The sequence below is a fragment of the Bacillus rossius genome, chromosome 3 (assembly GCF_032445375.1).
Source record: "Bacillus rossius redtenbacheri isolate Brsri chromosome 3, Brsri_v3, whole genome shotgun sequence".
Taxonomy (NCBI): Eukaryota; Metazoa; Arthropoda; class Insecta; order Phasmatodea; family Bacillidae; genus Bacillus; species Bacillus rossius.
The window spans coordinates 81,318,361-81,345,687 of NC_086332.1; the positions used below are offsets into that span (position 1 = coordinate 81,318,361).

The window sequence follows — 27,327 nt, forward strand, 5'->3', positions numbered from 1 at the left end:
CATATTTCAACAAAATCTGTTGACTGTAAAGTGTAATGAAAAGTAAATGTTTTAAAATATAACATAAGTATTTTGTAAATTTTCAAAAGGTATTTACGTATCACTGTGTTCAAATATACTACCTGTATTTATATATTACCAATTTATTTTGTGTAACTCTCCAGCATTTCTATATAGAGATAGATTAAATGGTAACTTTTTTATTCAAGGCTCTTCCTAAAATTTATTATGTAGCTTTAAAGTAGAAAAAAAAGGGGGGGGGGGGGGAGGGTTGCGGAGATGAGTGGTCATATCATTTGCTCCCCATCAAAGCCATCTGGATTCGATTCCCGGTGGGGTTAAACACAGATTATTTACAAGAGGACAATGATGCAGACATTGCAGTGAGCCATTGGGTTTTCACAGTGTACTCCCATTGACCTCAATGAGTATGAGATGTTTAGATCATTAATTTAAAAAAAAAAGGAATAATAAATTAATTGACTGCATAAAATTAATTAGTCTTGTAAGTTAACAGTACAGTAACATTATATATATATATATATATATATATATATATATATATATATATATATATATATATACTTTATTTGACATCACACTTTCAACTATGGGTATGATACTTGGCTGTAATCATTATTACATTTTTGTATTTAATTATATGGCACACTCATTAGTTGAGGTTGAAATAAACATAAGATTATACATGAATTTGTGAATAGGGAGTTTGCAAGCAAGTGTTTTCTGATAGCACCTTGCAAGGCTAGAAATATTTATCAAATAACATATATATATATACAGACAGTCAGTCCAGCCAACCAGATGAGAAGAGGCTACTGATTGGCCAGCACTCCAAGCCAACCACAGAAGCCCATCTCCAATTGGCCAAACCAACCGGCCCACCAGAAGAAAGGAAGGCCCTCGTAGGCCCACAGCTGCAGCCAATTAGGAAACACACCCCTCTCAGGCGAGAGTATTAAAAAGCAAGAGAACTTGCAATAACCTCACTAGATAACTGCTTCCAGATGATGGCGACTGAACGTCTACCAAAACGTTGGTGATATTTGCCTTTGACGCAGCAACACAGAAACGAGGACACTCCAGACAAGGGCCAGGAAAGCCTGCGATCTTTAATATAAACTCTCTCTTGCAACCATGGGCCTATGTAAGCCAATTTTATATTCTACTCTAATAAAATTAATTTAACTAGTTATTTTTTTAAGTGCTAAGAGCATTAGAACTACTGTACCTCGTCTCCTTCGCTGTCCACGTACGCCACAGATATGTCCTCCATGGTACCCAAGTTCTGGCACTGAAAATTCATAAAACAGTCATAAAGAAACTCATATCAAAAAAAATATATATAAAAAAAGCAAAAAAACAGTAAGTTTAAGAAATACACATAGCACTCCCCTAAGTAAATGGTAAAAAGACCAATATGAATCAGTGACGGACCAGCTTAAATTTTGGGAAGGGTGGATGACCAGAGGGTTTTGGGTGGTAGAGAATACCTCCCAGTTAAATGGGAAGTCTGAAATTTTGAAAAATAACAACCCTTTAAACGGCAGATTAAAGCATTACTGATAAATTGTCAGGAGTTAAATAAACCGCTAACTCTAAAAATGTAAAATACAGTGGAGTCCTGCTGATCCTAAAGAGTTTCCTAACGAGTTTTAAATGAAAAGAAATATTGGGAAAAAATAAATTTTTTGTAACTTAAAAATAATTTTTTTGATCTCTTGACCCAATTATAAAAATGCTCAGTGATTTTTTGCTTTTAAAAAGTTGTGTTATGTGATGACTAAATGCTTTTAGAGATGTACTTTATTTCAAGCTGTTGCATTAAGGTAATTATTAGGTTAATCCGAAACTATGGTAATCCAAATAGATCTAGATTTCAATGAGTTTGAATTAGTGGGACTCCAATCTTAATACTTTCTTTTTCTTCTTTTATTTTTAAAATTGAATAAACTTCAAAGATCAGACAAGGACTGGAGAAGATTATTTTTTGTTATCACTTCAGCCTTTTTTTTTGTTTTGGTTATAGAGATAACGAAATAAAAAAAAGGAGGGGAGGATCACCCCCATCACCCCTTAGGACCGCCACTTATGAATAAATTATCTTGTAAGGTTAAGAAACACACGGTAAACCTGCATCTAGGAACTCCCTTGTTGTGATAAAGCTGCACTAGTTCCTCAATGGCCGGCACTCTGATCACCAAAGCTTTCCCGAAAAACCTTTTACAGACCAGTAAGGTTAACAAGCAGTGGCAATTATAATAGAAATTATTTGCTGAACAGCAGAAACCAGGGCAAAATTAATTGTTTTACATTACACTGCCCAAGCAAACAATTAATATTGAGGAATTAAAAGGAGCTTGCTCTACTTTCTTTATACTGAGCAGAAATACATTTGTTTTCTTCTTCCATTATGGTACATAAGTAATGAAAATGGGCAATGCAAGAAGCAGAGAAAATATACTACCAAATAACTTACATAGAAACCTAATTATTATAAGGTTCCTGTTTCTGAAACCATTATTTTACAGTAAAAGCATTTTCTTCATAGCAAAAGGGGACACTTCTCATTAGTATTTACCTCATGACATTGCAAAAGAAACTTTAAAATAGCTAAATTAATCATTTTTGGATAACTTAGTGATTGTTATCAAATTAAGCATTCAGCTACTAATTTGATCAAAACAGTGAATTAATAAAAGGAGGGATTTGTAAACAACATACTTTGATTATTAGGTGAATACACAAGAAGAAAAAGACATCTTAGCACATAATTTATTGTAAGTTTTCTTACATTATGGTTACTGGAAAATATAGGAAGTGTCTAAATGGTTCCTAAAGAAAACAATCATAATTAGTTAACTAACAGTAAGTGGTAATAATGTTTAAAAAAAATTAATGTAAAAAAAAATTGAATAGAGGTTCTGAAAATTTAGTTCCTGTTTGTAAATTGTTTTCCCAGTCCAACTATAAAAAAATTGAACACTGTTATACAGTATTGTATTTTTTTACCATTTTTCCAAAGATTATGGGTGCGGCTGTATTAACTGTAACATATATTTTTTTTTTTTGCCAACGTTTAACAGCAAGGTTTTCACCTATACCAGTCAGTTCCCGAACTAAACAATTATTTTATTTTTCTTAACGACTCATTGATTCATGAACTTAAATTAACTAGTTCAGCAATCAAAGAAGGTAATAAAGTTTGTTGTTCACTCATGACCATGTCTGTAAAATATGATGGAGTTACAAAAGATCATGAAACAGCAAAAGGTAAACTACTAAAAAGTGTGCATATAAACATTTTTAAACTAGAAAAACATAAGTGTGCCTTAATTCTAAATAATATATATGTGTTGATTTACCAATACTCTTAACAATACTTAAATACTGGTACGAACACAGACAGGACAGCGACACGCGCCTACTTCGGAGCTGGCTAGCGACCCTGCCAGGCCACTGGCGCAATGCGCCGTGTCACGTGATGTAAGGCATGCCACGTGTGCCTCGGCAAATTACAAGGGTCGTCGCTACCCCCTCCTCCCTCCGCTCCCGCATGACACCCTGCCTCGGCGCTGTTATCTGTTGCTGAGTGGCCTTGGGGAATTCCACAGGCCGCTGCGTGAATAAGCGATGCCATTTTCGATATTTCGGGTGTCGGGTCGGTCCGGGATGACGCGACTCGTCACGGCTTCACTCGTCGGATCGAGAAGGGCGCCACAGACTACTTGAGCAGTGATGCCGGCCTCAGCGGGAGGTTTTTGGTGACAGAGTTCTGCGGGGTGGGCCGTGTGAGTTCCACAAGGAGTGCGGCGAGAGTTTTGCAACAACTGCCATGCGAGTCCCACGACGAGTTTGGCAACAGTTCTGAGTGGATCCCAAGCAAGTCCCGGGACAGTTCCTGAGTTCTGAGAGTTTCGCAAGCGAGGGGAAGTGCGACATCGGAGTGACGGGATCGAGAGAATAAAACTTAATTGGGCTATCCCTTACAAACCAGGTTCTCCCCACATTATAAATTGTAACAATACTCAAACAATCCTGAATCACCTGCTTGTTGATCAACTATACAATTGTGTTCGATGAGTGTTCAGAACTGTGTGCACACTTACCTAATTATTGTAAACACATAGTACATTCAGGCTTTTCAAACACTTTTCTGAGACTAACTTTTAAAAACAAATTCACTGTAACTGCTGATAACACAAAGTCAACTTAGCCTGGCTTACATTTTGTTAAGTTAGAAAAATAAAAAATAGTTCTATGACTTAAATTTTATTGAATGTGCTACGTTAAAAATAAATAACCACTGATAATGTGAAAAGTAATTCTTTTTGTTTTGAATGTAGGGGTTAGATTTGGCATAAAAGTAACAAGTTTATGTTTGTGAAAATTTATCAGCTTCATGTGATAAAGCATACATACAAGTCACTATGTCCAAAAAAAAGCATGAATGAAATATTACCAGCTTTATTACAAATTCTGCCTGTATCATTTTCAGATGTTTTTTTTTTTGGTTTGTACAAACCAGAGAACCAAACGTACGAACTGTAATAAGCAAAGTTAATTTTATAGATTAGGTACTCTTGTAAAGAAAAAAAAAATTGAAAATAGTGTTTTTGGGTTGTTCCTCTTGTTATATTACATGATTCTGTAAAATCGCATTGCGATATTTCCAGTAGTTTAAAGTTTGAATGGTTAAGTAAGATACATTTAAAATACTGTATAATGTTAGAGAATGGTTACATTACGTTAGCCACATTAAAAATACTGTAACCTGATATTGAACAGTTGATTAGCAGATTAAAAATACTTGTTTTTCGGGTTAAGTAGTACCCAAATGATCCACTTTTTGATTACTTTTGTTTATGGTAAAGTCGCTACTCTAGGAAACCAATTTTAAACATCTTAACTTTCTCTTTACAATTAATTCTTCAAAGTTTCCATGAAGATCAGATTTTGTTTTGTAAACACACAAAAATGGTGTTAGATAAACTTTCTAGTGACTTTTGTACAGTAAAACAAATAGTAGTGTCAATGGAGTAATGGAAACAGGAATCTAACACATCAATTAGAAAATGAGGGATTTTTCATTTCAACTACCTAAAGAAAGATGTACTTTAACAAAATTATGATAGCTAATACTTGTCATATATTAGTAAATGAGCCATTGTTTAATGGGGGATGAAAACAGCAGGGTTGAAAATTATGGCTAACAGTAAGGCAGCCAAGTGTACATTCTCTTGACATGCACTATTTTTCAAAGTGTACTTACATTAATATACAAAACAAAAAAAAAATGGTAACTGTCTGTTCATAGGAGCACCACTATAAACAAAAAAAGATAAACCCAAAAATAGATGTAATAAATTCCTTGTTTTATTTCTAATAATTCTGTCGAGGCACATAAAAATATTTTCAAAACTTTGAATGTAATTAACAATTTTACCTTGACTGCCGCCATGTTTTAGTCCAGGTAAACTTTTAGTGGTATTTTTTGAGTTGAGGGATGATGTCATATTATTAGAAATATTATAATTGAAAAATATTGTTGAAAATTACTTTAAATGAAAAATCAAATAGCATGGAAAACAGTCTTAGACTTGGCATTGCCCGTAACGTACTAACATTAAACATTCCTAAGGATCTATGGAGAACCACAGGATCAAGTTGCAGCTAGTATTAAAACAGTAGGGTGACACCACCAGGATCAGAGATAACTCTCCTTGAAAACAGTCTCAGCTACGCTATTAAAGAACAACACAAATGTATGTCAATATATTTACAATTACCAGTAATATTCACAATAATTTTGCACCTACCCTGGCTGTAATAGTAGTATTCAAAGTTTACTGGGTCTCAAGCGTGGCAGCGGCCGAGTTACTGCACAGGCAAACGTAAAATGGTTAATTAAAAAAAAAATGCTTGAAAATATCTGAATGCATCTTGACAGAATCATTGGAACTAAACATCAATAATCAGGTGTTTCCTTTTTATTTCAAAATGGCACACCTACCCAAAATATTGCTAAATTTTTACAATATTAAATGTGATCTTTGTTTGTAACATTAATTATGTACTATGACATTGTTCGAATTTCCCTGAAGTATGGACTTGTATGTAATTGTCCCCTGGAATTGACATCACAAAGGCTGTATGAACTATAAGTGAAGTATACAGACATGCAAGTAAATAAATATTTAATTGCTATAATTCACGTGTTTGTAATTTAGTGTAAAACTTTAGTACTTTTAGCTGAAACGTTTTGCTGGAATTAAATTTATGTTTTTTAAAATAAAACAAAGTTAATCTATTAACTGGCTAAACACAATTTGAAGATCCCCAAAAAATATATATCCGCACCCAATGCTCTAGTATATCTCAAGAGCAAGTGAAGTGAAGTATGCGGGGTCACAAGTACATATCTGGGTGGTCTACTGAATTCGGACACGGCATAAGTTATCAATATTTACTACAAGCGCAATTTTTTTTGTGTTAAGTATTTTTCCTCAATTTTTCAAATTTTCATTTTAACTACACTCAAGTAAGCGGATAATGCAATATAGAATTTATGAAGATAATTTAAAAAGCAGGATGGTCACAAAACTGCTTCAAAATTTAAAGAACCCAACAAATTAAAACAGCCAAGAAAACATTTTACACCACCACCGCTTAGGTACATAGCATTTTAAATCATTGTCATACGTGTTGAAGTTGCTTACAAGATATGAACGAAACGTAGTCCAGTCAAGAGAATTGTCCACTGTATCCCATATTCCAATACTGGCGACTTCATCGCGACTGCTGTGTCCTGTTTTCTTCTTCCATTCTAATTGAAAAATTATTCCTTGCGGCTCGATGTCTTTAGACATGGTGCAAAGTACATATGTTAGAAAAAATAGAACGCACACAAAACAAATCACAAAAAAATATTTACATCTTAACAAACCAAACAATAACAAACTAGAAAGAGTTGTCAAATTATGATAACCTGCTTCACGATCGAGTATATTTTAGGGTAGACCTTTCGATAGGAAACTGGTTTCCGATACAACATACTGTGGGTACTCGTTGTAGAGTGTAATGTTAATTTCCAGTAGTGTCAGCTGACTTTCCAATACTGTAAATTGACATTTAAGTATATATTTTAGTTCATAAACACTCTTAAACGTATGTAAATCCAATAAAATGGAAATATATAAAGTTATTAAAAGTTAAAGTAGCAACCATTTTAATTTTAAAGAAATATTTTAGGGTTCTTTAAGAATTTACCTTAAAATAATAATTACTGAAGTTAGTATCTATAACTCTCTCAGTGTGTTTTGCACGTTATCAAGAACTTCCTAATCAGGATCACTCTATAATATAAAACTGTGTAAAAATTAATGACATAGCAAACTAAGGCTCGTATTCATAGATGTGTCTTGAGCATGTTGGTGATTTCAATATCCATGTTTCATAGTCCGTGAAAAAGATGAGGTTCATGAAGAATGCGTGCTCAAGCAAGAGCTATTTTTTTCCTAACCTAACTAAAACTAAGTGTAGTTTGGAGGGGTCCGGGTTAGGGAGGGACCTAGGTGTGTCTCAGGCCGAAGCCTATACACCTAGTCATGCTGGGATTAGCCATGCAGGGAGAGGGTCGCATGAATCATGTGCTAGGAGGGTATTGGCCAGCCATGGCAGCGATTGGCGTTATGACTAACTCCCCTCACTCTTAAATCTAGACTATAACTAGAGATAGGTTGGGCCCAGGTAAAACCTGCATAGACACAGGGAAAACTCTGGGCACATTCATGTGGGATGCAAATTGGCATGCATTACGTGTAGGAATTTACAGGAGACAGCAAGCAAGAGCATACTTACTTAAGACAGTCGAAAATACACGAACATATACGAACCTTGCCGACTGAACTCGTTCGTAAAAAATTCTGCTACTTTTCACACAGAGCACTTAAACCCCAGAATTTGATTCTATTTAAGGTAGCAAGACTTTGTGAGTACTATATATAACTAAATTCTAGGTGTGTGTGTATGTTGAGGCGGGGAAGATTTTTATTGTTTTAATACTCTTGAATACACCTGGAAAACAGGTGTTTTGCAACCACAAAGATTCACACCTTCTAGTACATCTCAACTTGTGTGTCTTGATTTGAATGAAAGTAAGAACTTGCTATACTTTTGTTTTTCCTATGCACGTTTAACATTAAGTCATAATGTATCTAACAATTTAATTATACCCTATTTTCAATATAATATAATAAAATAGGTTAAACTGTTAGTTAAAAAAGCTATGCTACATTTTTACAATTATTATTGCTATTGACATAGGAAACAGTTCAACCTATTTTACCATATTGTTTATGTTGCTTACCTAAACTAATAAATCATTTTTACTATGCTTAATAATGTAGCTAACCTAACTTAATCAACCATTAACTTGGTATTACCATTTTTCAAGTATAACTACACTAAACTAGCATCTCCAGAACTGTTAATGCCTACCGAATAACCTCGTGTTTAAATGCAATGTGCCTTTACAAAATAATAATAAAAAAAAATTCAGGTAATGAAAAAACTGACGCCGACCGCCAATGCTCCTCTGTCGCATAGACCGCTATGCCTCATCAGCGTCTCGTAAAAACGTGTGCACCGAACGCGCTCGTGCGCGCAGCAAAGTGTAGTGCGTGCGACGAGGCGAACGCCATGCAACGAGTGCTGCGCCGGCGGAAGGATCCGGCCGGGTGTGGCATATCCCTCCGCCACACTACAACAAATTATTTTTATTATGTTTTCCACAGGTTTTTATTAAACATTATTTTTCATTAATTAATAATTCAGTCTTTGCAAAATCATGTTTCACTGTGCGATTTGTCCCGAACTTGGCCGGTTCAGTTTCCCGCGAAATTCACACGTTTCCGCGGGAGGGCTGGCGGGGGAGGGGGGTCGCGCGCGGCGACACAGTGAGTGTCCTTCGAGAGCTCACCCAGTCTGGCAGCCTGCGCACAACGCGGAACCTTCAACCTTTGCATTCACCGACATGTAGTTTTTCAATAGTGTAATTTCTTTTCAACCTTTTACGTACAGTTCCGCGGTCGGCCTAAATTTACCATGAGGTACTTAACTTAATTCAATCAGTGCTCCAAGATGAGTGTTCTACGTCATACGTAAGTACTGTGGGGAGATTATGTGGATTTACGTCGGCGCTTCACGCCCAACCTAGCCTACCAGTTACGTAGTTTTGGCCCGCATGGGGCAGCCAGCAGGCGACGCGTGCCATCGAACTTAATAACGATTCAGTCCCTGGGACACATCTAGACATCACGTAGAGTCGCCGGAGACACGGGCCTACGTGCTGCTAGCCCAGTTTATTTAGAGTTTGGTAATAGTGTAGTGTATTGTGCGTCAAGATATCGTGTGCCATGTCAGAGTGTGTTTTTTGTAACTATCGCATCACGTGTACGAGTCAGGCCCTCACGCGCATAAAAATCGTGAGCCGCCACTGAGGAAGTGAGCTGCGCGTGTGACTAGTCGCGTCGGGTAAACCGTTACGGCCAGAACGGGCAGCACCATGTATTGGGCTGTGCTGTATTAAATTCACCAACTATCTTCAGAAGCTTTGTGTTATTATTCAGGCGTCCCGAGTGGCCATAACAGCTCGGGGGGCCCTACTGCGTTGACCCCTACCTCTAGCCACAAGGCCGAACCTTCCCTGAGATCACGAACTGAACAAAAATCACGTCTAAATAGTCAGAGGTAGCGGGGACGGCGTCAAAACTTAAAAATTGCTCTTGTATTTTTTTGTGCAAATGTTTTACTTCAGCTTTTGGATAAGGTACCATAAATATTAGTTAAGTAAAAATATATTTAACTACACAGCAAAATAAATTTTAACATTAAGTAAGAAAAATTTATGTAAGAAGTTTAAAAATAAGTTCGAACGAATCTAATAGTGTAGGTTACGTAGAAAGGAATTTAACATTTTTTAAAACCCTTTTGTTATTTCAACCTCCAGCAGTACCTTATAATTCTTCTCATCAAAAATTGTTCAGGCAAATTTTTTTAGATAGTGTTCCGAGTATTTTTGCACTCCTTGTGGTTATGATTGCTCGTATCAAAAATTTATTTTCAACAAAAGTTTAACATAATGTTAAAAAAGTTAAAAATAAATAAGAATGGATTTGATAGTGTACAGGATACGGAAGTTATATTTATCTATCCCGACCCCTGTTTTTTTCTATTCTTTGCAGTAATGGTTCATTTTATCAAAAATTGTTTCAGAAGAAAGTTTTAGATAGTATTTGAATATTTAAAATAAATTGTAACAGTTTTAATAGTGAAAGAAATTATAAATTTAAAATGGCGGCTATGATATCACAACTCCAAGATTGTGTTCGGCTCCAGTTCTACATCCTGCATTCTGTGCTCGTACCTACTAAAACTGACGTCGTACCGACCATGGCCTTTAAGCCCGTGCTCCGCACCGCCAGTACCGTATCCCGTTTTCGGAGCGCACCCCTTGCCCAGCCGGATTGAGTCAGGCGAGCGCCCCGGGCGTGACCTCAATAGACAACAAACCTCATTAACAGTCACCGCGGCCACTGGCCTTAATTAAAATGCCCGTGACTATGATCGTGTCAGATTAGAAGAAATCCAACTAAAACGGCTCACAGTGAGACAATATGTTGATAAATTTACAGTCGCCAACTTGATGCCACAATTCAAATAATTAAATACTACTATAAAACAGTTGTTAAGCCTTAAGCACAAAATTACCAGGTGCTACCTTTTAATTGAGCACCTGGAACGTGTTTTTAGCTTATAATAGAGCAAATTAAGTTAATATAAGTTTTTTGACGCCGACTCACAAAGAAGAGAAAGTTTCACTTCCTTGCGAGGCGGCCATGTCCGGCAGTCTCGAACCACTCCGCGCCGGGAACAGACGTGTGTCCGTGGGCAGCATCCAAGTTTTCTTTCTGTGATCATTTTATTCTGCACTAAATATTTAAATTTAAACCTCTTATTAATTCATAAGCTGCCCACGTCGACTCGGCGCGTATTTTACGGAACCGGGCCTATCCCGACCGTCTTCATCGTGATACCGCGCTGCAGATCGTATCACTCACGTAAGTGTTTCGCCGAATTTAGGAGCCCGCTCATAGAGCCCCCCCCTGTACCCGTTAATGTTCGGCGCTGGCCGTCTCCAGCAAGCATCGACCCGCGTCCCGCGAGACTGCCGCGGTAACCATTAGTGTCGCGTAGTGTTATGTTTTTTCTGTGTTAATTGTGTAACGGCTAGACGTCGCCAAGTGTTGGTGAGAGTGTTTTGTAGCGGGACTAGATTAAAGGTAATTCTCACCAACTCGTGTATACTAATTTTCCGGAGTCTCCCGTCCTCCACACGGCCGAGCGGCCTTCACAATCAAGGGAGAGCCATTCAGGGTAGATTCAAGCCGTGTACCTGGCGGGGCACGCGGGGGCAGAGTACCCACGACCCAACATCAACGGCCTAGCAGTCCGCTAGCCTGGCGCCCCTCCGGACAACAAGAGCACCGCGACGCCCGTAGCGCCCGTCAGGTACCCCCCGGGCCTTTCACATAGGTCGGGTGACGGCAAAACATACAACTTTTACTGTTCACTACTTGCGATTGTAATCGTTAGTATAACAATTATGTGCAATTTAATTTTTCTGGCATTTTAATTTCACCATTCGCTTTGCTCTAGCTAGTTTAACTTAGAATTGGACCATTTTCTTGAACCTCACTTTCCTTAGCTGTTATATTTTTTAGTTGAAGTCTCAAAACCTAATTAGTTACTAATTTTATAATACTAAAATAAGGCAACTATGGTAGGTTTGATTTAATTTCGAATAATTAGAGAGGTTGGAATCTCTACTGAGGTCTGTGCTGCTTCTTAACTGTATTTATGTCATTTCCACTGCACTTTGTAGTGAACAGCAAAATAATTATGCTATAGACAAGAAGACAAGTAAGAGAAGTGTGTGTTATAAGAAAAGGTGTGGCACATGAATACATTCAATGTAACACGGAAAACAAAAAGCTTAATATAAAATAGGCTGAAAACAAGAATAGGATATATGAAATAATTCCATATAATCTCGGCAATGTCAAATTACACGGAGCTACACACTTCGTGTAGGCAATCACATACACGTGACAAGTACACAAAATTTTTTTTTCTTTCTCTCTTTATTTGTAATTATGACCTAAGAATTTTATTTGACACCAGTTCATTCAAAAATCTGTAGTATACTGAAACAAAGGCTTTTTATGGCTTTGAGTTAAATTTATCGATACTGTTGCATGTTTCGTTACAGCAGCCATCTTGTAAATCTGTAATTTCAATGCTAGAAATTCCGAAAAAATTCCAAAAAATATTTTTTAATTTACATACTTCAATTGTTTAGTTAATTAAACGATTTCGGTAAACCACCGTTGCACTTTACGTTATGGTCGCCATCTTAGATTTTATAAATGATGCATGTTTCATTACGCCCGCCATCTTGGTTGAGTACTATTTCATCGTTACACTTTACGTTGCGACCGCCATATTGGATCCTATTAATGTTGCAGTTCGCGTTACAGCTGCCACCTTGAAAATCCACAGTTTTAATACTACAAAATTGAGGGAAAAATCCAAAAGTAATCAAAAAATTCACTCATTCAAGTAATGATTGATTCGAAACTTGGTTCGATCCCTGGTCGATACAAAAAAAATAATTTTATGTAAAAACACCTCAAAAATGAAAGGTTAGAAAATAATACACGACAAGTTCTTTCACAAACATAATATTTTTTACATGATTTATATTTTACTACTACACGAACACTTGCGAAATCCAGCAATCTTATACATATTTAGCCCTGCATAGGCGTGAAAGGACTAATTCTTAGCACCAATCATTTTATACTAGACAGAGACGAACCAGAACCTTTACAGACATAGTCCTCCTCTTCTTGACCGAGTTTCTAGATACCGTTTTTAACAGTTTGCTTCACATCGTCAGAACTTAAAATACTGCAGCCTATGTCTTGAATGCACACTTCTTCACTTTGTCATCGAACGGATATGGCTTTCCATATATACAGTCTAACCACAAGTTATACTTCAAAGGTCCATTTGTTGCTACATCATCAGTAAGCTGATTGATTATGTTCTGTCTGATATCGACAAGAAAATTACAAATGTCTTTCGACTCACTAAATGTATTTAGATAATAGTAGTCTTTCAATGTTCCACAAAATGCAGAAAATGCCAAGTAGAAGCCATTATCGTTCACTTGTAATGCTCCGAACACAGTCTTAGGTATAATTCATAGCAGTCAGTTGCCGCGCACCTTTTTTTTTTTGGTTTTACACTTAGGGAGACCCGGACATGATGGATAGCCTAACTTGAAGGCTCCATTCCTGTGAAACTTTCAGTCATAGAGACTGAAAAACTGCTTTATTTATTAACCCAATACTTACAAAACTAAATACCACAAAACCATTTAGATGAAAAATGAGAAACTTATTTAATCCACGTAAAAATTAAAGTCAGAAAAAAATCCATTTTGCCCACTACCCCTGGGTAAGATAGATAATGTATTCGGGAAAGATGGATAGTTATTTAACCATGTCACTAAAATTGTCAAATGTTACAAAAAACGTTGTAAGCCTTCTACAATGTACATATTGGCATAAATCACAATAGTAGGCTCCCACACCTGTGTAGGATGTACACACTTCATGTGCCCAGTCTTGGCAGTCACCACACTGAATCCACTCTCCTTGTCCAGCAGAGGCTGCATATGTTTCTGTGCAAACTAAACATCAAGTTTCACCTTCATTTACTTCTTTTTCTACAAAAAGTATTTTTTTTTAATTTGCCATATCAACTTTTTTAGAAGATGCCTTTTTGATTCGTGATGTCTGTTGTAGACTCTTAAGATAAGACATTTTTTGGATTTCTTTTTGTGGAATGCTTGTAAGGATCTCGGATCGCTGACATTTTCTTTTGCGTTTGTCGTTCCGAGTTACATACGGCTTGAGCGGCCGCACCTGAAATGGGCTTGTTTTAGAGGAACATGTCTCCATATCTTCAAAGAACTGCTTGGTTGTGTCTGCAGATCTTGCAACTTGATCCTGGCAACTTGATTTTGGCAACCTGATCATATCAATTTGATCCTGGCAACTTGATCCTGGCAAATTGATCTCAGCAACTTGATCCTTGCTTGGAACTGGTTCGTCAAGAAGATGAAGACGATATGTGACTGTCGCTGGTGCAAAATATTCTTCTTAGAAAATGTTTCTGTTGAAAGGGCACAATCCAGTTGATGAAAATCCATGAACAGCATTTTTCGCAGATGCAGATTTTAGAAAAGCTGGAGTGACTAGTCTCGCGATGTATAGTTGGTTCACAATTATTCCAGGATGTGCTTTTTGGAATGTGTTTATTTCTTGCTCAAAGAATATCTTGAATGGTCCATAAACAGCTCTGTCTAGTGGTTGAAGTTTGCCAGTGGTGTGAGGTGGAAAAGAGAGAAACACCACATTGTTCTTCCGAGCAAACTCTAACGCAGGATAGTATTTGTGAGAGATGTGATTGTCCATCAACAAGAGAACCTTCTTCTTAGGACTTGGTCTCACCTGTTGGACGAAATATTGCAGCAATTGTGAGAAAGCTGGCCCATTTATCCACCTGTTATCTGTGCAGGTAGCAACAGACCCTGGTGGACTTCCATCAAGAAGTCGGTCAACCATTTTCTTTCTTGCAAATATGAAATATGGTGGAAGGAATTGGCCTGCAGCACTGCAGCATCCTACGATAGTGCTTAAAGTCCCTCGTTCTGAGCTAGAGATTACTCCCACCTGTTTTTTGCCAGTCGAGGACAGTATTTTAGGAGGTCTGGTGGTTGTGGTCTGGATTCCTGTCTTGTCCACATTGAACAGTGTTGTTGCATTGATATTGTGCTCCTCTAATACGTCATAATATAAATCATAAAACCGGTTTACTTGTGGCTTGTTGAACCCTCGAGCACGAGCCACTGATGTTGGCTCAGGTGTTCTTAAAATTATGTCTGGATGTCTCTGTTTAAAACCTTTGAACCAGTCATCTCCTGCGCAACCTTTTTTGAATGGATGTTGGATTTTGTTTGCTTCGGCGAATTCAAAAAAATGTTCCACGAATTCGTTTTTTTTTAATCCGAAAAAAAAAAAACAGAATCTATTTTTAAAATGTATTCTTTCAGTTCCAACTCTTGAACTTTAGTGATAACCGGCTGATACCTCCCCAAAGACTTCACTGCAGTTCCTTTCTAAGGTGCCAATGCAAGGTACCATAAGGCACATTGTAGCTCTTTAAAGCATTTAGAATAGTTTCACTAGATTCTTGAACAGCTGCGAGGGCAGCTTCCATGTCCTTCTCTTCCCAGCTGCCACGATCACTTTTCCTTTTATACGTGTAAACCATCTGTAAAATATGTTTAGAATAGGTAAACAATTCTGTGCAAGATGGTTTTAATTTGAATATAGCCACATCAGTATAAAAAAGGTTCACATTTAGGGCCTACAATCTAATTTATGTTCAATTATATAAACATACTATTAAAATTAATATGTATCGGCAGAATTATACTACATTGTTAAAAATATCGATAAATCGTTGAAAGTTATACCTAAATTATTGTGCTTTCACATTAGAAATATACGAGAAGTTAAAAAATCCAATATGACAGGAGTTGATCTACCTTAACTTTTAATTATACATCTTGCCCAGTAGCGTCACTTGGGAACAGAAAACTTCACTAATAAAAACAATTCAAACGGGACTATTGTGACAACAAGCATTTGAAAGCTTAATAACAAAGGAATATTTTACTCAATATATTTAAAATATATAGTATAACACTGCGTCAAATAGAAAAGCATTTTGATACATGAAAATTAAAAACATTTACCATGATATAATTAAAACTCGTCCCAGTCTTATGCAAACACAGCCATGATGGCGACAACACTGCTGGTCAATACAGCAGGACAATAAATACTACTGCTGCTTGTTATGTTGATGACACTAACGCAGCACATCGCAGCATTCATGGTACTCGTATGCACCTCGTTGTTCACACACAACACACAAACTTGCCGCGCCCGTCGTAGCTGCGTCCCGCCATAAAAACCATTGTTTACAACAAGACACGACTGCTGCCAACTTACGAAAGGACATAACACCTCCTCTCTACTAAAAGTTCCTTATAACAGTACAGTAAAACCTTGCCAAATATCTTACTACGCTATGCTACACTAGTGGTAAAGTACATAGTCCTCCCACTTCTTGGGTCGGTGGCTGATTCTCTGTGGGTAAGGTCGTGCTCCAGCCGCCTGGTCACTCTCCGATGGTTCCGGATCCTGGGCGAGCCGTGCACTGTCACTCCCAGAGTCACTGGCGCCTTTGTGCTCCCATTCCGTGATGGGCTCTCCCAACGCTGGTCCTCCCCTGATGCAGATGCTGGCTGGATCCCTCTCGATGGATGGCTGGATGAGCTGTTCCACGTAGCTGGTACCGCTGCCAATGGTTTCAATCGTCTTGAATCCCCGAAAGGGTTTTGTGTCATCCTCGCAGCTTGCGGTGTCTTCTACTGCTGTCTGTTGCCGCCTGTCATGGGTGCTGCAAGTGCCGTGCTCACCCTTGGGCTGCTCTCCCCTAGGTGGAACCTGGACCGCGGCACATTTCTCGATTGCTTCATTGGGCCCTCCCCTCGCAGGCAGGTGCCCATCTGTCTCAGCCGATCCTCTGGGCACCCTGTGCCTGATTTGATCCTTGTGGCGCCTATGCTCTCCTCCGATGTCGTCCTTGACTATAAATATCTGGTGACCCTGTGCGCTTAGTACTGTCCCAGGCAACCACTTGGCATTCCTGTAGTAAGCCCTGTACCACACTGTGTCCCCTGCCTTGAAGTGTCTGCTATGGCGCTCAGCTGCTGGCTGTACTGAGGGCGACTTGCTGGGGTTCGGTTGAATCAGGTCCAAAGCTGTCCTAAGGGCACGACCCATGAGCAGATCAGCTGGTGTCTTGTGACTTCCAGTGACTGGGGTGGTACGCAGTGCGAACAATGTTCGTGCTAGCCGGGTCTGCCAGTCACCCATGCCCCCCTTTTTAAGTTTCCCTTTGACCGTCTGGACCATGCGTTCTACCTGCCCATTACTAGATGGGTGAAAGGGTATTGTACGCACTACCCAGATACCATTTTTCCGTGCGAACACTCCCAACTCGCTTGACACAAACGCGGATCCGTTGTCAGAGACCAAACATTCAGGAATCCCTTGAATGCTGAAAATGTCCCGCAGTTCGTGCACCACACATGCTGATGATGCAGACCTTACTATTCTGACTTCCGGCCACTTGGAGTAGGCATCAACAGCGAGAAGGAAAACCTTGCCCTGGAACGGCCCAAAAAAGTCTATGTGTACTCTGGCCCATGGTTTGGTTTCTGGTTCCCAACTAGCGAGTACACGTTGGGGTGAATTGGCCCGTGACTGTTGGCATTTCTGGCACAGCCCTATCATTCTCTCAATGTCGTCATCCATCTTCGGCCACCACATGTAGCTGCGTGCTATTGCCTTTGATTTCACCACGCCATTGTGAGCTGCGTGGAGCACTACTAACAGCTCCTGCCTTAGCGCTGAGGGGATAACTACTCGGCTGACCCAAAGGATACACCCCTTGTACAGGGACAACTCGTCCCATCGTGTCCAGTACGGGCGGAGCTCATCAGCCACTGCGCCACTCTGTGGCCAGCCACCACCGCAATACTTCTTGACCGCACCCAATACTGGATCTGCCTCTGTCAGTGCAGGAATCCTGGCTGCTTCAATTGGGGGATCTGGCAATGCCTCCAACATCAACACGTCTCCCGCAGTGGGCACTTGGACTTCCGTAACCTTCAACGGCAACCTGCTTAAAGCATCCGCATGCGCAATGCTTTGTCCTGGCCGATATGTGTTCCTTTAATCGAACATGGACAGTAACTGGCTCCAACATAGCAACCTAGGCGATAGAAAATCTGGCGTTTGCCTGGTGGGGTCCAGCAACCACAACAGGGGTTGATGGTCTGTGATAATTGTGAAGGGTCTCGCTGTCACATATTGCCTGAACTTTATCACCCCGAACATTACTGCGAGCGCTTCCTTATCTATTTGTGCATAGTTACGCTCATGTTTGTGCAATGTGCGCGACCCGAAAGCTATGGCTTTCTCACTCCCATCCTCTTCCACATGAGCCAGAACTGTCCCCACGCCGTACTCAGAAGCATCACATGTCAATGAAACAGGCCTCGTTGCATCGTAATGTACTAAGACTGCGTCTGACTGAAGAAGCTCTTTTACAGCGTGAAAAGCTTCTTCGTGAACCTCAGTCCACTCCCATTTATGCCCAGCATCCAGGAGACGGTGAAGTGGTTCGGCTATGCTGGCCTTACCCTGTAGGAAACGGTCGTAGAAGTTGAGTAGCCCTAAAAAAGCCTGTAGTTCCCTTTTGCAGGTGGGTGCCGGTGCAAGGTGTATAGCATCCACTTTGGCTGTTGTTGGGTGTATGCCAGCACTGTCTACGCTGAACCCCAAAAATTGAACGGATGGTGCGGCAAACATGCATTTATTCTCCTTCAATCGTAACCCAGCTGCCTCTAACCGACCCAGGACCTGGTTGACCCGCTGCCAGTGTTGCTCAGCGGTCGCTCCCATTATGAGGATGACGTCTAACAGCACCGCGACTCCTTCTATCCCTGCTAGTAAGGTTTCCATCAGTCTCTGGAACACCGCTGTGGCACACTTGATGCCGAAGGGCAACCGCCTGACCCGATACAGACCTTTCATGGTGTTTATCGTCAGTAGATCGGCGGTATACTCATCCACGGACACCTGCAAGTATGCATCAGCCAAATCTAATTTAGTAAACATCTTACCACTGGCCAATTTGGAAAAAGCCTCATTTGTAGCTGGTAAAGGGTAAGTCTCGCTTTGGCACACCCGATTCACAGTACACTTGTAATCGCCGCACAATCTGACAGAACCATTTGCTTTACATACAGCAACGATGGGTGTTGCCCACTTATCATAAGCTACTGGCTCGAACACTCCCTGTTCCACGAGTCTGTCTATCTCTTTGCTTACGGCATCGCACAGTGCAAATGCCACAGGTCGACAATTACGAAAAACTGGTCTGGCATCTGGCTAAATGTCTATGCTTACTGGGGGCCATACATAGTGCCCCAGGTCTGCGCTGGCAAACATGTTGGGGTGCTGTGCGGCCATGCTTGTTGCTAACGAGTGCATGGTGTGCTCCCCTTCCACTGAAATTCCGAGGGGCTCTAGCCAGCTCCGCCCCAGTAGACTCGGTCCACGCCCATCTCCACTAAGAGTGGTAACTGTACATCTGCAACATTCGTCTGCACACGCACTTCCAGTGCACCTAGTACCCGCAGCTTCTCCTGGGACCATGTGTGGAGAAGAAGATTCGCGGCCTTAAGCTCTGGTCTGCTCGTCCATAACCTCTCAAAAGTTTCGCTACTTATAACGGTAAATCCGGCCCCTGTGTCCACCTCCATTTCTAGGTCTTTACCGTCCACCTGTACCCACATTTTGAAAGGCGGGTGATTCCTGGGGGTGCTTGCCCGTAACTGGTAGAGACTGTACAGGCTAGAGTGCTCGCCGGCTGGATCTGGTCCATCCGCTACATGAAAAGCCCCGCTACTAGGGTTTGTTTTGGCCCCTCTGGATGTCCCCTGCACCCTGGAACCGTGTTTCTGTTTCGATATGCATGCCCGTTCAAGGTGTCCCAGCTTGGAACAATAATTACATTTTGAGGAACGGTGTTTGCAATTCTCTGGACTGTGCGATCCATTACAGCACCAGCAAGCCTGCCGCTCAAGTGTGCGCCTGTGTGGCCCGTCCTCACAAACCAGATTAGACTTGTTCTGTCCAGTGTGCCGGTCCTTGGAGGTACCTAGGCCTAACCGATTTACTGCTCTCGTCAAACCGCTCACTTCCCCTCTTAGATCACTTGCGTTCCGATCCGCTGCTTCGGCCGCAGTCACCATATCCAGGGCGGACTGGAAGGTTAAATCAACCTTGCCCAACATTGCGTGCTGCAGTGTCTTGTCACGCACCCCACAAACTAGGTGGTCCCGTAACACTCTGTTCAAATCTGTGAAGTACAGTGCGTCGACAGACGCCGTAGCTCGGCCATATACTCTGAGATGGACTCACCCTCTGTTGATCTCGCTTGTGGAATTTGTAAGTTTCCACGATTTCGCTTGGCTTGGGGTTGAAATGATTGGACAATGCTGCTAAAATGTCCGTGATATCCACTTCACTGGTTGCTTTCGGCAGGCACAACGACGCCACTAAAGTGTAAAATTCGGCCCCGCATACCGTAAAAAATATGGCTCTCTGCTCCTCTTTGTCTGTAATCTTATTCGCTATAAACAGGTATTTCACCCATTCCACGTACGTCTGCCAGGCATCCCGGCCCGGAACAAACTCACCAAACGAGTTCCACGACGCCATTTAGGTTATGCTGCCGCGGATTATCAGGTGCCCGATGCGACCCGAAAACGCGTGGTTATTCCGACCTCGTCGCCAGTGTTATGTTGATGACACTAACGCCGCACATCGCAGCATTCATGGTACTCGTATGCACCTCGTTGTTCACACACAACACACAAACTTGCCGCGCCCGTCGTAGCCGCGTCCCGCCATAAAAACCATTGTTTACAACAAGACACGACTGCTGCCAACTTACTAAAGGACATAACACTGCTATCGAGCGTAATACCTGATAAATAAATGAAATCCATCTTACCCAGGGCGTCCAAAATGCCCGGGTCTCCCCTACGTGTCTCCAATCTAAAGCGAGGAGTCGAAATGTCTGCAGGTAGTTCAGTAGTAGGCGCACGAACTTCACCTTAACATTTTTCGCACGATGTCGCAAACTGTCAATTCGAGTAAACCATTTAAGGCACTCATCACAGCGAAACTTCATGCGAGAAGGATTATTTTTGCATTTGCTCATCTCATATCTTCGTGCATCATGGGAAAATGCGAACGACACATCACAGTAGCTGCAAAGATACAGTGGTGATGAAGACGAGCCTTTCAGACCTGATCCAGATACTGGCGATGCCTCAGTTGTACCATTAATATTATCTATTCTGGAAAACTGCTTATGACATTTCTCACAACCAAACATGTTGCGAGGAGGATTCTTAGCACAATTCTCTCTTCTCGTGTCGACGAGCATTGCTGATGTTTGAGAAAATCTTGTCACAGTAACGACATCGATGTTCGTTAGTTGTCGATTCGCCATCCATTGAAGTCTCAATCGAGGGCGAAACAGTTCGTCGAGGTTTCCTGTACAGCCAGCACTACCAGCATTAAAGTTTCTTCTGCTGGTGGTATCTCGACTGTAGCAGTCTCCTCCAGTGTTGACTTCGTCGTTGCCAATGTGATCTGCTCCACCATCGTCGTCGCTGACGTCATGGTTCCCGTAGTCGATGGTACAATATCCATCGAGTTTAATGTTAAAGACGTTAAAGATGCCATCGAGGTCTCAAGAACAGGTAATTATGCGACTTATGAACCAGAAGAAACAAACTAGGTGATCCTTACACCGTCGACAACAGTAAAAAACTGAGCGACCTGCTGTCTAGGACTCGCTTATATACATGCACCGGATGGAATAATACGCTATAATACTAGAGTCAAAACCACATTAAAAATAGAAGCCCATTCAACGAAAAAGACAGCACATTTTGGAAGCACCATCAACAAAAAGGCAGCACATTTTAGAAGTACCATCAACAAAAAGGCAGCATATTTGGAAGCACAATCAAAAAAGGAAGCACATCTGGAAGCACCATAAAAAAGGCAGCAAATTTGGAAGCATAATAAAAAAAGAAAGCATATTTGGAGGCACCATCAACAAAAAGGCAGCACATTTTGGAAGCACCATGAACAAAAAGGCAGCACATTTGGAAGCACAATCAAAAAAGGAAGCATTTTGGAATCACCATCAACAAAAAGGCAGCACATTTTGGAAGCACTATGAACAAAAAGGCAGCACATTTGGAAGCACAATCAAAAAAGGAAGCACATTTGGAAGCACCAAAAAAAAAAGGCAGCACATTTGGAAGAACAATAAAAAAGGAAGCAAATTTGGAAGCACCATAAAAAAGGCAGCACATTTGGAAGCACATTTGGAAGCACAATCAAAAAAGGAAGCACATTTGGAAGGACCATCAACAAAAAGGCAGCACATTTGGAAGCACAAGTTACGAGAACTAAGTCTTGGTTAGAAATCAGAATACAAGAAATAAAAACATTAAATTTTTACTTTCAATATTTAATTTATTTCTCTACATTATACAAATACAAGTAAAACAAGCCATTATTGTATGTAGCCAGATTTCCTCAGTTCTTTGAGTATGAAGGATATTTCTTTGATGCACAAATAGTTTCCTGCACAAAGCCGCCATGTAGATGTTTTGGCCGGTCAACCAATATGTTTGGATCTTTCCATGATGTGTAACCAATCTCTTCTACCACCGTCTTACTTGCGTGTTTATTATAAATACTTTTAATGTCATAATCGTCCCAGTGATCATAATAAGCTTTATCTGATTTATTTATGATAACATGATGTTTCCATCGTTTCGGTCTCAGGACACCGACACATTCTTCGATCTACAAAAACAGATTCTGCTAGCTTGTTACCTTTTCATTGTTGTGCAAAGTTAGAGTTCTAGTACAAGTCAGAATTTTTTTTTTTAGTTTTATATTTTTTATTAATTTTTTTTTAAATTTTATGATATCAAAGAAAACTTGTGGCGGTTTTCTCAGTGTGCTTCCGATTATTCTTGTCAATATTATGATGGTTTTCTCCTTGTGTTCGTGATTATTCTTGTCAATATTTTAATGGTTTTCTCCAATTGCTTCCGACCATTCTGAGAAACCGCTCTCTGCATGAAGGATTTTGTACCTAATGAGTCATGGCATTTTATTTGGAGTTAAATTTAATTCGTGAATTTCTGCTACTAAATCAGCACTTGCAATTTTTTTTACCTGGTGGAATTCACAAAATAAACATCCATTACTCAGCCCAATAATATACCATGAGACATCTGTGAAGCAAAAACATACAAGATGAACTTCCTTCTCCTTGTTGTCTAGCGAAGCCACCTTCTTTTGCGATCGTTAGTGAGCATCCCGCATCCCACATAAAAGATCTAAATAAATTATGACTCAACACAACACGTGGTGACATCTCATGTTAATAATCGGAACTACTTGTAACAGGTTATTTTGTATGAGGTAACTTAACTCTCGCTGATGAAACATTAAAAAAATCTTATTTAAGTAATGGATCTAATTTAAAACACTCAGTTTTGCATCTGGCATTAGTCTCAGTAACTAATATGAATCCTGATTCGGTGTCTGACGTTGTATCGAAAGAACATAGGTGTAAGTTTTGCAGCAAAGAGTTTATCTTGAGAAAGAATAAAAGACAACACGAGAAGAATGACTGTGTTAAAAATCCACTACGCAATATGATAAGTTGTGTTCGATGTAGCAAGTCGTTTACGCGGAGAGAGAGCTTAAAAAGACATGGCAGAACTTGTAACGCCAGGTCTGCGTACAAGCTAGAGGACAACGATGAATCTATTAGACTAAGGAAGAGTGATCTGCATTACGACAATAATTTTCCTGGCTCTTCCGATCTCGACAAAGAACTTAAATTGAAGGAGGTTGATGATTTACGGAAGAATGAAGACAATGGAAGAATCCTTAACACGAAAAGTGAGAATATATTCCAGCCGAATTCAAGTAGATATTTCCTACTTTGTAAAAATGATGGACTCCTAAAAAGGATGCATGAAGACGATGAAGACACTTCGACATCATCAACATCGAATTCTTACGGTAATCTGGGTGAAGACCATGCCTTCTACGGTGATTGTTACAGTGACTCTGAGGCTATTGACAAAGACATAGACTGTGATGAAGCACCTAAAGCTGACAAGATCGAAGAATGTGTCGGTGTCCTGAGACCGAAACGATGGAAACGACATGCTATAATAAATAAATCAGATAAAACTTATTATGATCACTGGGACGATTATGATATTAAAAGTATTTATAATAAACAAGCAAGATGATTACACATCATGGAAAGATCCAAACATATTGGTTGACCGGCTAAGACTTCTACATGGCTCGCTTTGTGCAGGAAAATTTGTGCATCAAAGAAATATCCTTCATACTCAAAGAACTGAGGAAAGCGGGCTACATATAATAATAGCTTGTTTTACTTGCATTTGTATAATGTTGAGAAATAAATTAAATATTGAAAGTAAAAATTTAATATTTTTATTTCTTGTACTCTGACTTAGTTCTCGTAACTTGTGCTTCCAAATTTGCTGCCTTCATGTTGATGGTGCTTCCAAATGAGCTTCCTTTTTTTGATTGTGCTTCCAAATGTGCTGCCTTTTTGTTGATGGTCCTTCTAAATGTGCTCCTTTTTTTGATTGTGCTTCCAAATGTGCTTCCAAATGTGCTGTTTTTTTATGGTGCTTCCAAATGTGCTTCCTTTCTTTATGGTGCTTCCAGATGTGCTTCCTTTTTTGATTGTGCTTCCAAATGTGCTGCCTTTTTGTTGATGGTACTTCTAAAATGTGCTGCCTTTTTGTTGCTGGTGCTTCCAAAATGTGCTGTCTTTTTCGTTGAATGAGCTTCTATTTTTAATGTGGTTTTGACTCTAGTATTATAGTAAATGGTTCTTGATTTGACTAGCGTATTATTCTATCCGGTGCATGTATATAAGCGAGTCCTAGACAGCAGGTCGCTCAGTTTTTTACTGTTGTCGACGGTGTAAGGATCACCTAGTTTGTTTCTTCTGGTGCATAAGTCGCGTAATTACCTGTTCTTGAGACCTCGATGGCATCTTTAACGTCTTTAACATTAAACTCGATGGATATTGTACCATCGACTACGGGAACCATGACGTCAGCGACGACGATGGTGGAGCAGATCACATTGGCAACGACGACGTCAACACTGGAGGAGACTGCAACAGTCGAGATACCACAAGCAGAAGAAACTTTAATGCTGGTAGTGCTGGCTGTACAGGAAACCTCGACGAACGCTGTTTCGCCCTCAATTGAGACTTCAGTGGATGGCGAATCGACAACTAACGAACATCGATGTCGTTACTGTGACAAGATTTTCTCAAACATCAGCAATTCTCGTTGACACGAGAAGAGAGAATTGTGCTAAGAATCCTCCTCGCAACATGTTTGGTTGTGAGAAATGTCATAAGCAGTTTTTTAGTGTGTAGTATATGTAGTGTCTTTACAGTATTATGTAGATACACCTACCACTAGGCATGTGCCTCTCGTAGTGTCGTCACTTTCTCTATGTGTGTAGTATAGCTGATTAAGTAGTATTGTGGGTAATTGGGCGCCGTTGCTATACAAAATATATGTCTATTATATGGGTTGCATGTAGTTGAGTAAGTACATAAACATATGAATTAAAATAATGACAGTTAACTGTAATGGTCAGAGTGGATGTGTCTTGCAATGGGAACACAAACCTGTTTAATAACAAAAAAAAACACAGAACGATAACAAATACACTGAAAAATACTAAACCTAAACAAACAAATACACAAAACAATAACACTTCAATTGCAAGACTCTTTGATTAAATGGTTTTATTAGGAGTAGGGATATATTGTGCAGGTTGGTAGTGATAAAATTCGGAATTAATAGGGTTTATTGTGGCTTTCCTGGTTATGTTTATCTGCTTAAAAATCCTGGATATATTGACGCCACTCCCGCTGCCTGTCTAAGTTTTTAAAGGAATTATTAAGTTTGGAAAAGATCTCAGGGGTTTTAACGGGGGTTCGGCCTCGTGGCTGCAGGCAGGAGCGTGTCGCGGTTCGAAACCTACCCGGGCTGTTCAGGCCACCCAGGACGCCTTATAAATAACTGGTAAACGAATTGACACGACACTGCACTTTATTCAGAGCCGATACACTTATTGGTCCAGGTACTGGCCGCGTCTGTTGTCTGACCGCTGCGACACGCGTATCTCTAAGCATGAACGGTGCGCGCGACCAGGATAGGTTGCAAAGTGGTATATACGGACTGATACAGTGGCCGACTGTCAACGTGAAAGATGCGGCGGATATTCGCGGAGCTACTGTGCTGCAACAACTTATGCAGACATTTACGTTAACATTGAGAATGACACATATGTTCCAAAGTTATTTGCAATCTAACCTGTGGCGAAATAATGAGGTCCCGAAAAGTACGTAACCCGGTACGCTGGAATCATACACGTTACAGTCACTTATTAATCAGAAATTACTCGGTTAGATTGCAAGTTACAAGTTACACATTTATAGACGATGAAAATTAAGAGGCGAAAGTTAGTGAGTAAGAACTTGACACATGTTGCTAAGAGTCTTCGATGATAACAATTAAGTGGCTGTGAAGCCGAAACTGCGTAACTCAATTACGCTGTCTTTAATCTCTGGACACGAAATTACGTAGAAAATGCAAAGTTCCCTGTTGGGATAAAATGAATTAGTTACGAGTCGCACGAAATATCGTGCGACTGGGTGGGGTCGGCGCAGAGCTGGTAAAATGATTTTAAAACTTACACTATTGCTGATATGTGGATGCAGCGCAAAAGTTGATGGCTCGACGTTTGCGGAGCGTCCGACCCCTGCGAGCTCCCGACGGTAACTGAGTTCGAGACCGCCCTGCGGCCTCGCGCCTAAACGCGTGGAGCGCGGGAAAACAGATCCGGCCAGTTTTGGGCTTAAAAACATGTTACACAATATATGATTATAAAACAATTAGACATGATTTCCCTTGAATTAATTATGTTTTAAATTGTGATTAAATTGGTTGTTTTTGATTTGAACAGAATAATTACATATTTAATTCGGCGCATTGCCACACCCGGCTGGGCGCTGTCGTCGCTTTGGTGTTCGTCGCGGCGCACTTTTACACACTCGGCGGAAATCACGCTCGGGCGTGTTCGATGCACTTAAGAGGTGTTGTTGTGACAAAACGGCCTGTGCGAACCAGAGGGAGCACCGGCGGTTGGCGTCAATACGTAGGCACAGATTTATAGTCAAAACAAAAGTTCGTTAAATTAAAATATAATTTACCAAAAGTTCATGTACGAAAAACAGTTTAGTGGTCAAATTCTTCAAATTACTTAAATTACCGTCGCTCAGTTTCGGTAA

At 40.2% G+C, this 27,327-nt stretch overlaps 2 protein-coding genes across 2 annotated transcripts in view; both read right to left on the reverse strand.

Moving 5' to 3' along the window:
* The window catches only part of LOC134530970 (uncharacterized), a 64,072-nt gene extending 57,008 nt beyond the window's left edge, over window positions 1-7,064 (reverse strand). The window contains exons 1-2 of the mRNA XM_063366361.1: window positions 6,738-7,064; window positions 1,250-1,312 (exon numbers count right to left, since the gene is read on the reverse strand). Of these exons, the coding sequence (XP_063222431.1) occupies window positions 1,250-1,312; window positions 6,738-6,887 (213 nt within the window). The 5' untranslated portion in view covers window positions 6,888-7,064. The remainder of the gene's footprint in view (window positions 1-1,249; window positions 1,313-6,737) is intronic.
* A 9,252-nt stretch (window positions 7,065-16,316) lies between these two features.
* On the reverse strand, window positions 16,317-19,322 carry LOC134531329 (uncharacterized protein K02A2.6-like). The gene is made up of 3 exons (XM_063367024.1): window positions 19,260-19,322; window positions 18,700-18,929; window positions 16,317-17,967 (listed from the first exon to the last, which is right to left on the reverse strand). The coding sequence occupies exons 1-3, from the start codon at window positions 19,320-19,322 to the stop codon at window positions 16,317-16,319; spliced, it is 1,944 nt and encodes a 647-aa protein (XP_063223094.1).
* Window positions 19,323-27,327: the final 8,005 nt, after the last annotated feature.